The sequence below is a fragment of the Brassica napus genome, unplaced genomic scaffold, assembly GCF_020379485.1.
Source record: "Brassica napus cultivar Da-Ae unplaced genomic scaffold, Da-Ae ScsIHWf_2447;HRSCAF=3160, whole genome shotgun sequence".
NCBI classification, from domain to species: Eukaryota; Viridiplantae; Streptophyta; class Magnoliopsida; order Brassicales; family Brassicaceae; genus Brassica; species Brassica napus.
Genome location: NW_026015779.1, coordinates 30,522 through 48,634, shown reverse-complemented (window position 1 = coordinate 48,634; position 18,113 = coordinate 30,522). Strand labels below are relative to the sequence as shown.

At 33.5% G+C, this 18,113-nt stretch overlaps 1 protein-coding gene and 4 pseudogenes across 1 annotated transcript; 4 read left to right on the top strand and 1 right to left on the bottom strand.

Annotated features, from left to right (window-relative positions):
• The first annotated feature begins 2,650 nt into the window (after nt 1-2,650).
• LOC125601115 lies at nt 2,651-3,750 on the top strand. The gene has a single exon (XM_048773488.1). It carries the CDS (start codon nt 3,319-3,321, stop codon nt 3,748-3,750), a length of 432 nt encoding a protein of 143 aa, XP_048629445.1. The 5' UTR covers nt 2,651-3,318.
• A 141-nt stretch (nt 3,751-3,891) lies between these two features.
• On the bottom strand, nt 3,892-8,017 carry LOC125601117 (annotated as a pseudogene).
• Nucleotides 8,018-9,810: 1,793 nt separating this feature from the next.
• Nucleotides 9,811-13,106, top strand: LOC125601118 (annotated as a pseudogene).
• Nucleotides 13,107-13,600: 494 nt separating this feature from the next.
• On the top strand, nt 13,601-14,142 carry LOC106378971 (annotated as a pseudogene).
• A 653-nt stretch (nt 14,143-14,795) lies between these two features.
• Nucleotides 14,796-16,583, top strand: LOC106378969 (annotated as a pseudogene).
• Nucleotides 16,584-18,113: the final 1,530 nt, after the last annotated feature.

Here is an 18,113-nt window from a genome sequence, read left to right as displayed (position 1 = left end):
GGAATACCGAGGAAAAATAGTATAGTCCTCGAAAAAAACTGATGAATTCCGAGGAAATTTAGACGTTAGAGAGCCGTTGGAGAGCCGTTGGGGTTATTTTAAAAATTCGAGGGCAGAAAGTTTTTCCTCGGAATTTCCTCGAATAGATCTTGTCGATTTAGGGATTTGATTATACATTCCTTTTCCTCGGAATTTCCTCGGAATTTTCCGAGGAAATTCCGACGACGATAGAGTTTTCCTCAATTCCCTCGGAAAATTCCGAGGAAATTCCGAGGAACTTGGGGTTTTAAACCGAAAACAACGTTTTACGGATTGAATACACGTATATAACCTTCATTAAGTGTCTTAACCAGATTATGAAGTCAAACTTTGGTGTTTTACCCAATAACAACACTTTTATTTTACGATTGCATGAACGAAAACCACACAACATAAGAGAAACACTTATACACTTTAACAAACGGTAAAGGGAATACTTACAATTATTTTTGAAATTTTGTTATTCATGGTTTATGATCATCTATACAAAAATCCTCAATGGTATGCATTATAATTGTATAAGAAATGAAATACGGCGAAAATAATCGATGTTTTGAACCCCAACCCTGGTTCCTCAGAATTTCCTCGGTAAATTCCGAGGAAATTCCGAGGAAACCTGGTTCCTCCTCGAATATTTTCATTTAACCGGGTAAACCAAGCCGCCAAATTTCGCGAAAATGAATTAATGATTTCCGAGGAAATTCCGACGGATATAGTAAATATTTTCCGAGGAAATTCCGACGGATATTTCCGTCGGATCCCTCAATTTTATTAGGTCGAGCCCGACCTTCTTCCCCATTTCTCTCCGCCGCACTCTCTCTTTCCCCTGCGATTTCGTCGACTCCTCTCTTCTCCCTTGCGATTTACGGCGCTTTCTCTCTTCTCCCTCGCGATTTCCACCCTAATCCTCATGTATGAACCCTATCCCACTCTTTTAGGTTAGATTTGTATGGTTTTTAAGTAGATTTGATGATTTTGGAATGAGATTTATAGATTTTGTTAGGGTGAATGGTAGATTTGTGTAAAATCGAGTTTGATTATGTATTTCACTTGATTTGAATTTTTTTTTTTTGTTTTTATTAATTTTGTGGTTTTATAAAAATCGAATTTGTAATTATATATATATATTGAAAACGTTTTTTGTATATAAAATCTATTTTTTGCATTTTAAATTCATTTATATATTTATTAAACATTTTTAAAATCTATAAAACTTTTTTAAGATTAAAATCATATATATAATATTTAAAATCATTTTTTTGTGGTTATAAAACGTTTTATGTATTTTATATATAAAATATAAATTTCTATATTTATTAAACATTTTTAATATTATGAAAACTATTTTTTGTAATTATTTAACATTTTAAATATTTTTAAAACTATTTTTTGTATTTATTACTGTTTTTGCGATTTCTTTAACTATTTTTTTAATTTTTATACTATTTTATATTATTAAAACTAATTTTGTATTTATAAAACATTTGTTTTTTATAAACACTATTTTATTATTTTTTGTATTTATAAAAACTATTTTGTATTTATAAAAAGATGATTTCATATTTATAAAATATTTATATTTATTAAAACTAATTTTGTATTTATAAAACATTTTTTTGATTTATAAACACTATTTTATTATTTTTGTATTTATAAAAACTATTTTGTATTTATAAAAAGATGATTTCATATTAATAAAAATATTTATATTTATTATAACTAATTTTGTATTTATAAAACATTTTTTATTTATAAAAACTATTTTATTTTTTTTTGTATTATAAAAACTATTTTGTATTTATAAAAAGATGATTTCATATTATAAAATATTATATTTATTATAACTAATTTTGTATTTATAAAACATTTTTTATTTATAAAAATATTTTATTTTTTTTGTTTTTTAAATATGTTTTCTATTTTAATTTTAATTTTATATTTTCGAATTTCAATTTAAAAAAATAAATTATATTTTTTTTTTAATTTTGGAAATATTCCGAGGAAGTGTATCCCTCGGGATATTCCGACGACATCTTCCTCGGAATATTCCGAGGAAATTCCGACGAACTTGTGTTCCTCGGAATTTCCTCGGAAATTCATTCCTCGGAATTCCGTCGGAAATTTCCGAGGAATTTCCGAGGAAAAATGAAATTCCGAGGAGTTATTTCCGAGGACTTTTTTCGTCGGTATGTCGTCGGAATAGCGTTATTCCGACGACATACCGACGATTTTTCCCTCAGTATGTCGCTGTTTTCTTGTAGTGTATAATTTTTACAATTAGTTACCATAAACTATTATTTGTAATATTATTTAGACTATTTGGTAAGTGATGTTAATTAGTTTATACTTACTTTTTATTTTAGATTTAATTAAATTCGCCACGGTTAGTCGCCGCCAATTTTACCGTGTTTTCAAACATGGGTCAAAACACACGTGATTACGATTCACATATAACTATTGTAACATACATAACACTGATCATAATTAACTGAATGTACATATCAGCTAATAAATTTAATATAGAAACATTCAAACAGATACGAAATGAGCTATATAATAAACATAATATTTTATTTTTATTCTTATATGATTATATCTATAATTTTAGTCAAATTATAAAATATTTATTATAGGCTGGAATTGTGCGATTGGCTTTCTCTTATTTCATAAACTTGAAATCATGGGATTTTTTATATACTATATTAATTTCTCTTTATGTTAACTTTTTTCACAGCTAGTTTGTATAACTCATCAAATCATAAAAAATATTATTTTAGTAATTTACTGTGAAATTTATTGGAATTTTTCAAATGATTATGTATTCAAAAATGTTCTAAATAGTACTGGATTCTAATTAGATATGGAAAATGTTGATTGAATAAAACCAAATAATAATCTCGTAAGTATGATTAACAAATATAGAATATAATAACACTGAATTTTAGAGTTTTGGAGAGTCCCATCTTGCTAATGAGATGATGAAATTGTGATGGAAAGATCGGCTTAGTCAATTCAACCAATTGATGTTCAGTATTAATATGTAAAGTTTGGTTCCGCTGTTGCTCATTGTAGAGTCATTAATTAAATAACTGTACATTTTTGTTTGATTTGAATTTTATTAAAATCTATGAGACAACAATGATCTCTTGTTCATTAAAAGAATCAATACTAGAAAATTGTACATCGCATGTTTTCATATTTTTCCAAATCACCAAATGACATAACAATAAAATGAAATAACAAGAATGCAGTTCAAACAACAGTTAGCAAATCCTATTCATGTCAAGCCAGACAAAAATCACAAACAGAAACAACAAATATACTATATATAGAGGCAAAAACTCATTATATAAACGCCTCCCTCTCCATCACCAATCTACACATCTCATACAACAAATACAAGTCCTAGAGTTTTGTTTTGAACAGAAAAAAACTTGTAAGAGGAAAATGGCAGGAAAGGTGTATATGGTCATGGCATTGATAATGATGGGATTTGTTTTACAAGCATGCAATGGAATGAATGTTGATGTTGATGATGGTGATGATATCAAGCCAACAGAAGATTCAAGATTCTTTTGCTTCAGAGTCTGTTCCATTAGATGTGGCAAACAAAACAAGCCTTGTTACCAAAAATGTTTGCCAAAATGTGGTCTCCCACGACGACTTGCTAAACCAACAACATCTCCATCATCACCTTCCTCCACCGTTTGATCTTATTTCTTTTATCTGTGATTTTTGCCTCTAATATTTATCGAGCTAACTGGTAAAGATATCTTCTGTGTTTATCAAAAGAAAAAAAAAATTGAGAATTATTATAAACTATGATTATGTATCTGATACTTGTGTGACAAGTCAATTCAAACTTGATTTTCTATTATAAGGACATAGAAATACAAATGTGATCACAAATACAAAATTAGAAACATGGAATCTGATCATTATAATAACCTATTATTAAAACATCCATCAGCTTTGCCATGTTTCTGAAGCAATCTCTGAAAATGCCAAGTGAGGAAAACCTTCCCCCCTGCTTACTTTATGCACATTGCACTATGCTTGTAGTTAGACCTTGTGTGAAGTATACACCCTCAGTGATTGCACTCTCTACCGTCTGAAACAAACGGTTGAAGCAAGAACTAAAGGACTCGTCTTAAGAACACCAAAAAGGACAAGGACCCCTTCCTCTCTCTCTCTCAAGAGCAGACACCATTAACTAAGAACACTTTAAAACCCTCTCTTGTCAGGACAATCAGCTGCCCTGTGTCCTGAACTTCCACAATTAAAGCAAGCACCTCCAAAACTCCTAATTCACATACATCAATCAATCAGTTGATGCGGGCAAGTGTGAAGATTTTAACTTAGATTTGTTTGAAGCTTTAAAGAAAACTAACCTTTCCCGGGAAGGAGCTCTCCTGCTTGATGATCTTCTGTCACTACCACCACCAATCAACCAATCATCAGAACTTCCTCTAGAACTACCACCACCACGGGACCAGCTGCTTCCTCCACCACCACTGCTTCTACTTCTTCTGTCACTATCACCTCCCCAACTATCACGCCCTCGTGAAGAGCCTCCTCTACCTCCAAATCTTGACCCTCTAGAACCTCCTCCTCCTCCTCTAGGCATCCTGTCTCTGCTAGAGAACCGTCCATAGTTATCACTAGACGGTCCATCGTCTTGCAGCGGAGGCAACTACAATAAAACCCAAAAGATGTCAAGTGTTGTTAGTCAAAAAGGGTCTTATTGTGAATTTGTTATGTTTGTAGCAAAAGAGTGAATACCTTTGTTATCATGGAGACACTGTTTCCTTCTGGCATCTCTTTCTCCAGTAGATCTTTCGCTATGTCCTCTGGTAGATCAAAAACAGCTCCTTGCACCTGATAATATATTAGCAGAATCAGAGATCTCTATAAGACTACAATTTTGAAAAAAAAAAAAACTGCTGATGTAATGATCATTTCAATGTTACTAACCCTCTCATCTGCAATCAAGAAGATTTTTCCAACTTCATCCGCAGCTGGACCGTAAACATCTGAGAGAAACCAGTGACAGACCTCTCTGACAAGAAGCCTCTGGAGTTTGTTGAATCTCTTATCAATTGCAGAGTCACCCATCCCTGCAGTGGATGTTGAATGTTTACAGGACTCTCAAGAAGTACTCAAAAAGTATGAATGAGGATCAAACCTGTTCATGACTGAGGAGAGATCTAGATGAAGGTGGCTGAGAGAAACCGCTGAGGTGAGCCAGAGCTGCAGCTAAAGCATCAGTTCCTTTCTCCTCATGTAGTTTCTGAGCAGTTGCTGAGAAAAACTTTATAGACTCAGGATGAACACCATTTAGAGTAGACACCACTTGGTCTGCTGACGCTTCCAAGACATCTCCAACTGTTGGTGGGCTAATAAACTCAAATCTGCAGCCTACATCACGCTCCAGAGACCTCACGGTTCTCTTCTGACTACTAGAGTGCATTAGAATCGCAGAGCCTTCTTTTCCTGCACGCCCGGTACGTCCAGAACGGTGCACAAAGGTCTCTGGGTCATTAGGAAGTTCATAGTGGATAACCTGTAGAAGAGAAACGTCAGAACAAAGAAGACTTACTATGTATAGCTTCATATTGAAAACTTACTAGATCTACATTGGGGATGTCAAGTCCACGAGATGCAACATCAGTAGCAACTAGAACCGTGAACTTCCCTTGGCGAAAACCGTTGAGTGTTCTCTCTCTTTGATGCTGAGAGATATCTCCGTGAAGTGCCTCGGAAGCTATACTGTTTGATAACGCTAGAGAGACCTCATCTGCATCTCTCTTTGTTTGGGTGAACACAATCGTCTTGCCACCCTTTGCATACACCTTCAAGTTTTTGAAAATAGAACAAATCAGTATAGAACTAAAGACACTAGGCATGGGATTTTAAACCGAACCAAACCAAAAACCAGAACCAAACTAACCAAATTTTGTACCGAACTAACCAAATCTGAACCGAACTAACCAAATTTGAACCGAACTTATCCGAAATTTTAACAAATTTGAACTAAAATCTAACCAAAATCAAAAACTAGGATTTTCAAAAACCGAACAAACCAAATACCAAACCAAACTTTATTTTGGGTTAATTCGGTAAGATTTATGTCAAACCGAATTAACCGAACTACCCGAACTAACCGAACCCGAAAGCCTAAAAGACACCAACCAATCATCAACCATGTTTAAGGAAATAGCAAACTATAAGCTGAGTCATACTGTTATAAGGTCGCTAAGAATAGTGCGCTTTGATGTCGACGTAGCCGAGATTGCATAAAGTTTGATCCCCTCAGCGAGCTTCTCATCTTGGTCTCCAACCAGATCAATATTCAATGGACTGTCAAGATACTTCCTAGCCAACTTCTTCACCCAAGCAGGCATAGTTGCTGAGAACAGCATGCTTTGTCTCTTCTGCGGTAGATTCTCGAGAATCGACTCCACAGCCTCCTCAAACCCAACGGCAAGCATCTGGTCAGCTTCATCAAGCACCAAGTACTCAACTTCACCTAGCTTGAGGCTTCTTCCTTCTATCAAGTCAATGATTCTTCCGGGAGTTCCAACAACAACATCAACACCACGAGTGAGAGCACTCTGCTGGATGGTGTAGGAGACACCACCGTATACACAAACGGTGCTTAGATAAGGCGCAGACTCCTTGATCTCCTTCTCTACTTGCTTGGCTAGTTCTCGTGTAGGTGCAAGGACAAGGAACTTAGGAAGACGACCAGACTTCCTACTCATAAAAGAGAAAACCAAACATTTAGAAAACCATCAATGTAAACCAATGTTCTAAAAATCGGTCTAGGCAGCCGCACAAGCTAGCAAAGCCATTTTCTTAAAATCCAATTTATGTGATTCAAATCAGTTTAATTTGTTTAAAATCAATTAAAATCGGTCTAAATTAGTTTAATCAAGTAATAATGTTAGTGTAAATCCATAAATTTGTCTAATATTTTTTTAATCTAATTTTTATAATTCGTCAAAATAATTTTACAATTAGACACAAACAACTAAAATATCTAATAAAATGTAAACTAGATAAAAAATAATTGGTTAAATCGATTTAAACATTTTAAATCGGTTAAAATTGGTCTAAATTTGTTTAATCAAACAATAATGTTAAATTGTTAATGCAGATCATAAATTTGTCTATTTTTTTGTATATCTAATTTTTATAATTCATCACAATAACTTTATAATTAGACACAAAAAAACTAAAATATCTAATATAATTGTAAAATATATCAATATTATCGTCTAGTCACTAATCCTCTATAGAGCTACTAGTTACAGCTTAACAATATCTTGAACATTTGAGTAAACAAAATGAATGTAAAGCTAACAAAAAAAGACCTGAAAGCAGAGTAGTCTCCAGCTTGTTCAGTGAGGCGTTTGATGATAGGGATACCGAAAGCTAAAGTCTTCCCAGTTCCCGTCTTAGCACGAGCTATGATGTCTCGTCCTTGCAGCGCAGGAACCAGCACAGCCCTCTTCAGACACAACACAAAAACAGTATGTCAATAATACAGATAAAGGACAAGACTTTAAGAGTTTTCAGAGTGAAAAGGATGAGACTTTAAAACCTGAATCGGGAAGAGGTGAGTGATACCACGCTTCTCGAGAGACTCGCCGAGACGCTGAGGCAAGCCGAGTTTCGAGATAGCGAGCTCTTCACCATCGTCTTCTTCTGAGCCGTTGTCGGAAAGGCCGAGGCTTTTGAAGGCTTCTTCGCTGAGAACGGAGTTGGGAGTTGCGACGGCGGAAGAGGAGTGGATGAGACGAGTTGTTCGAAGAGAGATGGGAGGAGAAGAAAGGGTTGTCTAGAGAGAGAGGTGAGAAACAGGACCTCTTTTGGGAAGTGGGTTTTGAGGTTTCGAGGTGGGGGACTTGGTAAAGTGATGGAACTCCCACCGTCGACGCCATTTTTGGATACTCGCCGGAGGAGGAAGGGGAAGGATAAGGTGAGAGTGATGATGAGTTTTATGAAAGGGCTTTGTTTCTCTTATGTAATTTGTTTCTCGCCAAGTGGCGTAGATATGATGGGCCTTTTTATGGGCCGGGGTATGTATATTCAGGTCCATTCTGAGCTTGTATATTTTCTTGGGAAAAATTAGTTTCATTCCCTTGCTCATAAGTTTTTTTACCCCACGTCGAAGTATCTACCAAAACCCAAACTAAAAAAGCTGAAATCGAATCTGTATCGCTATACAAAAATATCTGAACGGGACTTGTGAGCTTAGTATTTTAGGGTTTAGAAAATATGAAAATATATGAAATTAGTTAAATATGTTAATATTTATATATATACTAAGATAATTTAGATATTTTATGACATTCTAAAGAATTTTTTAATTTGTTTTTATTTTTTTTTATTTTAAACATATTAGTTAGTTTAGATCATTTAACAATTTTTAATTAGATTTGTGAATGATTAGATTTGGACGATTTTATACATTGGTTAAAATCTGACCCGAACCGAATCCAGAAGAAATCGAAGCGAACCCGACCTAATAATATTTAATATTTAGTAAAACATGAATGAAACTTATAAGCATAACATCAAAATCTCAACGTCCAAATCAACTAAACTGAAACCAACTAAGCTCCATAATGTCCATGCCTAGTTACACAAGTTGTGTTATTTAATGTACAAACTATATAATAAAGAAAAAAATCTCTCAAATATATGTTGTTTATTAATATAAATATAGATGAATGTTATTTTCTTATATATATATATATATATATATGATATTTTGTATATTTATAGTAGAAATGTTTTTGTTTAAAAAATAACATTTTTAAAAATTGGTTTTTATAATTTCTCTACTTTAAAGACAAATATACATGTGAGCTATATATATTTCCTCAGTCCCACACTTTCACCACACCTTTGACAAGTTTAATACAATTTTTCTCTTGCTGATGTAAAGAGTACAGCTAAATAAAATGAAACTTGCGACAAATGATGATATTGTAGTTTTATAAAGAGAAAAAGACTAGAATAGCACTAAACGAAGTTTTGTTCCCAAAGTAGCACTCAAGGCTCAAAGTCACAAAAATAGGTTTCATTAAAGAGGTAAATATATATTTATACCCTTGAGTTAATTAATCCAAACCTTAGGGTTTAGAGTTAAGGGGTGGGGTTTTGGAATTAGGGTTTAAAATTTATAAAAAATAAATACTAAAATAAAAAATAAAAATTTAAAAAACAGTTTCAAAAAGTATTTTTCAATTATAAAAAGAAAACTTGAAAAAAAAAATTAAAAAAAAAATTTTAAATTTTTTTTAAAAAATTTCGAATCTGAAAACATGTAATCTGAAACTATAAAAAAAATTATATTTTTTTATTTTTTTATTTTATTTTTTATTTTATTTTATTTATTTTTTTTATTTATTTTTGTTTGTTTATTTAATTTTAAACCAAGGGTATTAGGGATACTTTACCCTTAATGAATGTCATTTTTGTGACTTTCTCTTTCTAGAACTATTTTTGAGACATAAACTTCAAATGTGCTATTATTGACAATTGCCCTTTTATAAATGTAATTTAGAATAATGAACCGTCTATTAAACTCACTGGATTTGGTAGACTCGTGATTCTTAAGTAGAAAATTAAATCATTCCAAAAATAAAATAAAAAAACGGTAGAAAGCGAAATAATTAATCAAGGTTTGATGTATACACAGGCTGGAATAGATGGACGTTGATTGGATTCCAACTCGTTGATCTAAAACATCTTAATTTTTTTTATCTCTTTTCGAAACTTGCTCTGCTCTGGAAAGCCCATCTCCTCCTAAAAGCTTGCTCCTTTCTCAAGAAAGGAAGGAAAGGCTTATCAAAACCCTCATCTCCAAATCCACAATCTTCCTCAAATTTAGGTTTTTTTTTTTTTCTGTTACTACGGTTACATTGCTCTCTTCCCCATCTCCAATTCACACGAATCATCGAACCCACCACGTAAAGTTACCAACTTTGGTAATCACGATCACGGATCTTCGATTCATCAAACCCACAACGTAAAGTCACCAACTTTGCTTTTCCCCCCTTAGATCCGTCTCAGGTTTGTTACCAAAACCTCTCCTTTTGCTTGATTACATAGTTTGTTGATAGCGAGATTCGCGTTTTGTTGTCCTGTTTGCAGAAATGGCGGATTCGATTCCGTTTTATCTCAACATTGTGGCGTTTCTGTGCACTGTTGGAGCCATTGCTCTTGCAATATTCCACATCTATAGGCATCTCTTGAACTACACGGAGCCGACTTATCAGAGATATATTGTACGCATTGTCTTCATGGTCCCGGTTAGTACTCTCAGCATCTCTAACCTGTTGACATTGCTTAGTTCTTAACATGTTCTTGATTGGTTTGCTTCTCCTCACTGTGCTACAGGTGTATGCCTTTATGTCATTCTTGTCTCTTGTCCTCCCTAGAAGCTCCATCTACTTTGATTCCATACGAGAAGTGTGAGTCTTCCTAACACTCTGATTGTGCTTGAGAATTGAGCTTAGAAGTGTTAACTGTGTTTTACTCTTTAGTTTGGAGTCTCTTTGATTAATAAATCACAAAGATCTTATTTAGTCTAAGAATGCCTAAGATCAATGTCTTCTTAAATTCGTTGAGATCACCAATGATCTACCGAAAACAAGGAACAAAGAAAAGTCTCTTAACTTTTATTAATCAAATCATAAAACTCATCAACTACATAAAACCATAGCCTCAAAAACTATATATAATAAAACATAAAAACCCTAAAACAATAAAGATAATTATCTAAATAACTAATAAAACAAATAATAAGATATTTGGAAATATTCCAAATACTTATCTACATCAAGAATTGAGCTTAGAAGTGTTAACTGTGTTTTACTCTTAGTTTGGAGTCTCTTACTAGTTCATTTTTAATGTCAATGGCCTTGTGACATTAATGTTTCTAATGAATTTTTATTGGTGTGTTTCAGTTATGAAGCTTGGGTGATTTACAACTTCCTATCCCTGTGTTTGGCTTGGGTTGGAGGTCCAGGAGCAGTAGTGCTCAGCTTAAGCGGCCGCTCTTTACAACCATCATGGTGTCTCATGACTTGTTGCTTTCCTCCCTTAACACTCGACGGGTAAGTTTACATTTATCTAATAGTATCTTGAGATGTATACTAACACATGTGCCATGTTACAGGCGTTTTATTCGGAGATGCAAGCAAGGTTGTCTGCAATTCGTAATCCTGAAGCCTATCCTGGTGGCTGTCACACTAGTGCTTTACGCGAAAGGGAAGTACAAGGACGGAAACTTTAACCCTGACCAAGCGTATCTCTATCTGACCATCATCTACACCATATCCTACACAGTGGCTTTGTACGCGCTTGTGCTGTTTTACATGGCGTGCAGAGATCTGCTTCAGCCGTTCAATCCGGTCCCAAAGTTTGTGATCATTAAGTCGGTGGTCTTTCTAACTTACTGGCAGGTACATTTTGGCTTCAACTCTTGGCTTTTTGCTAATTGCTATCTTCCAGATATAGTTGTTTTTGTAGGCATGCCGGTTTGGTTAGTTTGGGTTATTCAGTTAGTTCGGTTCATCATAAATCTTACCGAATTATCCAAAATTAAGTTTGGTTCGGTATTTTGTTAAGTTCGGTTTTGAAAATCCTACCGAAGTTAGTTGATTTTAGATTTTGGTTTAATTTGTTAAAATTTCGGATAAATTTGCTTAATTAGGTTATTTCAGTTAGTTGGTTTGAAATTGGTTATTTCGGTTCGGATTGTTGGTATTGTTTGGGTATAAACTTTCTTTTTAAAGAAGAAAACCGAAATAACCGATTACAGAACCGAAAACCAAAGTTTTTCAAACAAAAAACTACTAAACCGAACCGAACTAACTTTGGTTCGGTTCGAAGGTTTGGTTCAAAATCACAGGCCTAGTGTTTTTGCTAAGTTTGTTCCGTGACCCTCTTCTTTGTACAGGGTGTTCTAGTCTTTCTTGCTGCAAAATCTGGATTCATAAAGACGCAGAGGAAGCAGCTCATTTTCAAAACTTCATAATATGTGTTGAGATGCTTATTGCTGCAGCATGCCATTTCTATGCTTTCCCATACAAGGAGTATGCAGGTGCCAACGTTGGTGGTTCTCGCAGTTTCTCAGGGAGCTTAACACATGCTGTGAAACTAAACGACTTTTACCATGACACTGTTCACCAGGTTAACTAACTAACTCATGTTGTTTTGTGATTCAAATAATTTGGTTTCCTGATGATTGGTTATTATTACAGTTTGCTCCTACTTATCATGACTACGTACTCTATAATCACAACGAGGGTGGTGAAGAGGGGACAAAGAAGTACCGGTCGAGAACCTTTGTGCCAACTGGCCAAGAGATGGATGCAATGAGAAAGAACAAACCAGTGTTTGCAAACAAGATAGATGGTGTTTCGGTTTCAAGTAGTCTATCTTCAAATGCAAGCTCGCCGAAAAGCTCCAGCGTGACATCTGATCCTGTGCGCTCTGAAGCTGTGAAGTCTTCTTTGCTCGTTGACGCCTCGGATTCTCTTGATACAATGTATGATATGACGCTCATTGACATTGATATATCTAGTTTCCCAAGCAATGTCCCTCAGCTAATGAAAGTGGGCCTAGATAGGAGCAGAAGAAGAAAAGATGTAGAAAGCACCGTTTAAAGGTACAAAAAACGTGCTCCTATGAGTTGGATTCGGATGAATCTTCTCAGGTGTGTTCTTAGTTGGAAGATGTTAGTAGAAGACTTGAGGATAAATGAAAAGAGCTTCTAAACCAGTTTGCATTTACTATTTGTAGCTTTATATGATGAGTCTTCTACTTGCATTCTCTCTTGCAGCATGTTTCATGTTTCTTGTGAATTGCTTAAGCAGCCAGAAACGTTATTCATATACGTGTAACTAGTTGAGTTGCAGAATCTTTGGAAGTTTACATTTTGTGTGTTCCATGGCGTTTGAGAGCATTGTAAGGCCTTGAAACTGTTTCAATGGCTAAGGTTAACCAACCACTTATCATAATTTGAATTAATAAAAAGTTCAAACAAATTCTTTTGATAAATTTTCTTTTAGCACTAATATTTTAAAAATCATAGATCTATTGGGACTGATGTCTTTTGCATTTATCCTCTCTTCTATTCATGTTGCCAAATGATTACACAGCTAGCCACTCAGTGGCTTCTCTTCATTTAGATATATAACTTCTTAAACAATCATTGCACATGGCTCTCAGTTTTCCTATAAACTATAACATCAATTATTTATTATTTTCTCTCTATGTGACAACCATAGCCACATAGGTCATGTACATGGCAGGTGCAGTCTCTCTCTGACTCATGTGGTTAAACAAGAACTTCAAAACTTTCATAAGACTTGGGGATTTGTGGTTTTTAATAAACACAAAGCAGGAATATAGCCATGTGGTTTCAGAATCTTTCCCTCACTCTCTTATCATTTTAATGGAGCCCTTTCTCTCATCAATCATCATCCAATGTTTTTTGTTTGTATTACTCAGCTGTATCTCATTGCTTTCATTACTCATTTAAGTACTTCCTTACTCTCAGTCACAATCTTTGAAAATATTTCCTTCTCTCTGTTTTGTACATCTTCAAAACAACAACAGTAAGCTCAAGATGCTACAGATTATTGGTAAGACCCGGTCAAGATCAGCATGCCGCTACCAGAAGCTAAGTCATCATTACGAGAAGGCTACCACAAGAGCTATACGACATCACGAGGGGAAGAAATAGAGGGTAGGTCAAAAGGGTTTAGACTAAACCGACCAAGGAAGCTGGTTCTTAAGGCACTTGTTTTGCCAAGAAGGTTCTTGAGCATTTACTCACGTATAACAGATAAAATGAACAGAGAAGGTTTCTATTTCAATCTTATTATCTCTTCTCACTGGGGCTTCCCTATATTGTTAGAGAATAAGCTGAGGTTTTGACGTTTGTGACTTTTGTATAGACCCAAAAAGAGATCAAAAAGAGAGGAATGATGAAACTGTACCCAAAGGCTACTTATAATGTTAAACCAAATGCTTATGATGGTTCGGTCTGTCTTATTTTTTCCATGGTTCAGACTTGACATCAAGTAACTAGCGAGTCCTCTCTACTTTCTTGAGTTGCTTAGCAACATTTTTGAGAAAATATCAAAAGTATATGGTTGGTTGGTTGCTCAATAATGAATCACTCATACTTGGTCCACAAGCTTTACTTCTTGTCCCGCAAGTTATCTTTGATACACTAATACACAAATCTTATATTAGTAAGCCAGACAGAAAGTGTCTAAAATTTAATGTTAAGTGTGTATTCAACTGATCATGGGACTGAACTTATGTATATCTTCATTTATACAGAAGTTCATGTTACGAGCAGCTTCTCAACAGTTCACACTTCATCGACCATAATCTCACTAAGACATGCCACAGGTCATGTTGATTGCAATGTTTAGTACATTATATGGCATTTTGTATGGGATTAGTCGTTGACAATACAAGAGATAGAGTAGTAAGCCCACTTTAAACATATTATTTAGTATAATTGCTGGAGATTAAGCGTGACAGATAAAGCATCAATTAAAGAAGAGATAAAAGGCAAGAAGAGAGATAGCATGATAAAGGAGATAACCACTTTACAGAACATAAAGACTTTACAAAACAGAATGTGATGATTTGTGACAACCACCTTGTGTTTTATATGTGTTATAATCAGAAGCAACACATTTAAAGATTGAAGCTTGTCTGTAAAGTAAAAAAGTTTTTTTGGGTCACTTTTAAGGGAATCAAGAAGTATCATTATAAAGCTGTAAAAGGGTATAGCATTTTCAAGAAGAAACCATTTTCAAGAAGAAACCATATCTGAGAAGGACAAGGCTATATGAGGAGTTTGGTGTATAGGAAGATGTGGTGGATTGTTCATGGAAGGAAGAACAAGAGGAACTTACACCGCGATTTTGAGGTGTTTTGTGAAAACATGAGCTTCTGATTCACATAATTTTCAATATTAGACATGGAGTTTAAAACAAAAAGTGTTATGATTTGGTAGAATAAGAGTATATGTGACTTGGGGAAAGACTTGGAGGATATACTAAAGGGGAGACTAGAGACTATAGAGGAGGAACCTGAAGCGGAAGAGCGAGAGTGGTTAGGAGAATCTCATAAGCCAATGTTGGTTAAGGCTAAGATGAAAGTGGAGAAGGGAAAAGCAATAGTAAAGGCAAAAGTGAAGAGTGGTAAAGTGTTTTACATGTTGTGTGTTATTGGTTTAGCCTCTAAACGTGGTTTTAATGATCTTGTTCTTCACTAAATCCTAATTTTTTTTTCATCTTCTTGACGAACGTGTATATATATGTGTGTATTTTATCTCTGTTACACTTGTGTAATATGTAGTTTTGTGTTCATTCTTGTGACATTTACTAAATGAAAAAAGTTGAAGTGATGAATCAACCATGCATCAACTAATAGTATTAACTTCTAAAACTCATGAACTTCACATAGTATATAAATTTTGTTTTAAAAGCTTTAGGATTGATATGAGTGATGTTTCAAATATCAGCTAGTATGAGATCTATTTTCCTAATTATAGCACTCTTTTTATTCTCTCTTCTTACGATTCTTGCAACAACCGTAACCGAGCCACGTCCAACTCCTATATTGAGACATGACAACCAAAGCAGCGACCTCTTCTCTGCCATTTCCGACATGAGAAGAGAATCTTACTATGGTTTTGTCACCCTTCTCCATGTCCTCAACGATACAAATGTCTTCAAGAACCAATAGATTATTTTCTTGATGCCTAACGACGAGGATCTGTCTCATGCAGACTTGAGTCAAGAGAGTCTTGAGACGTTTATCCTAAGACATAGGATTCCTGCTTGGCTTGGGATCAACCACATGCTTCGTTTCCCGAACAAAACACTTGTTCCTTGTAGCATCCCTGATAAAATGTTCACCATTACAAAGTCTGGTGGGTCGGGACTTTTTGTGAATAATGCGAGGATAGTTTCTCCTAATATTTGTCAGAACTCTCGCATATCTTGTCATGGAGTCAGCAACATTATCACATTCATTGAAGCCTCCTTTTCAAAAGGAATGTTAGTCTCACTTAGTCTAGGCACTTGAAGCTGTCTCTATGTTTTCAGAAAATTTGGAGGGTGTAATTAATGTTTTCAGAAAATAAGAGTTGTAGATTTCTCAAAGTCATGTAAAAAGAGTTGCAATGTGCCCATTAAACTCTATACTATCTTGTTGCAAATTTTTATTTCCAAAGAAATTGGTTGAATAATTCATCATGTATGTTCATAACTGGTTCTCATCAAAGATATGTTGTCAGAAACCAACTTCGGTCGGGACAACAAAATCAAATATGTATCCATGTTGTGTTTAATGGCAATTGGTTAAATAGAGAATGGTAAAAGTTCTGGCTTAGAAGATTGTAATACATATATCCAGTATAGATTTTTTTTCATTTTTTAACATGGAACTATTACTACAAATATAAATAAGTACCTATAAATATTAATATATCTTTTGTCGGCCTATAAATATTACTATACCTTTTGTCGGGGTAGTATTTAATTATATCGATGTATCTCAAAAAAATTAGAAATTTGCACTAAATTATTTTATAAGAGATGTTTTAATGTGAGTTTTTGTGATTTTGAGATATCTATACTATTAAAAGGGAAAGAGTTTTAAAAAATCTACCTATGAAAAGTTGTTGGACCCTTTCATTAGACTTAACTATTTTTTTGGTCTCATCTTATTTTTCTCAAACTATGCAATATTTTTAATGAAATCATTTATTGCTTCTCATTGTTTAGGAAACTGAATATAAATGATATTTATGAATATAAAAATCTATGTTACATGGAAACGGGAGCGGGTACGTGGAAGCGGAAGCGTATGGAAGCGCAGAAGCGAGATTTTAAAAAAAATTAGGAAGCGGGTACGTATTGGAAGCGTATATATATATATACATATATAAGAATTTTTTAAAAAAATCTAGAACTAAAAATTATATTATTTAAATTTAAAATAAATCATTTATATTTATGATAATTATATGATTTCATATTAAAACTGTGAAATACACATAAATTAAATTATTATATAATTATTTTTATTACTTTATAATTAATTGACATAATATATTTGAATATATGATTTATCTTTAATAAATATCTCAATGCATAAAGATAATTTATAGTATTAATTTTAATTGTTTTATATTTCTATTCAATCTATTCAATACTATTAAAATTTAGATTTTATATAAATTAAAATTAAAATTTTATATTTTATTGATATAAGATATTGTGTTTTTTTTAAGAATGGAAGCATGATTCCAAAACGGAATCGTAAGCTTCCAACGTGTTTTTTAAGAGAATATTTTAGAAGCGTTTGGAAGCAAGATTCCGTAAGCTTCCACAAGGTTCCGATTCCGATTCCGGTTCCGAAGCGGGAAGCGTACCTCCGATGAAGCTTCCGTGCAACGTAGATAAAAATAGACTCTATGAATTCAGTAATATTTTATTAAATTAACTTTCCGTAAATTTTTTTATCGTATTTTTTGAATATGAAAATTTCACAAACCAATATTGCATTCTAATATAGTACTACATATAATAGAAATGTTGTTATTGAATTCTACGTGTTGTAAAACATAGGTTTCTAAGACAACCTTTATCATAACATATATATATATATAAATATATATATATATATATATGTATGTATAAGTTTGTAGACAAGTGTTTGAGCACGATTTATAACATCTGAAATATTCTTTTTATACAAACTTGCATAAATATATAGGCCTTTATTTTTTACATATAGATTCAGTAATATTCTAAAGAATGCATTGTTAATAAGTGCTAACCTATTTTACCAGCTACAAATTCATATCATGTAAACCCAATTATTATTAATGAAAATTGATGATGAAATTTAAATAATGTATATACAATATATATATAATATTAACTGACTTTTATACAATTTATATATAAACTTACTAGAATTGCAAAGCATCCTATATTTATATCAAACCAAATATT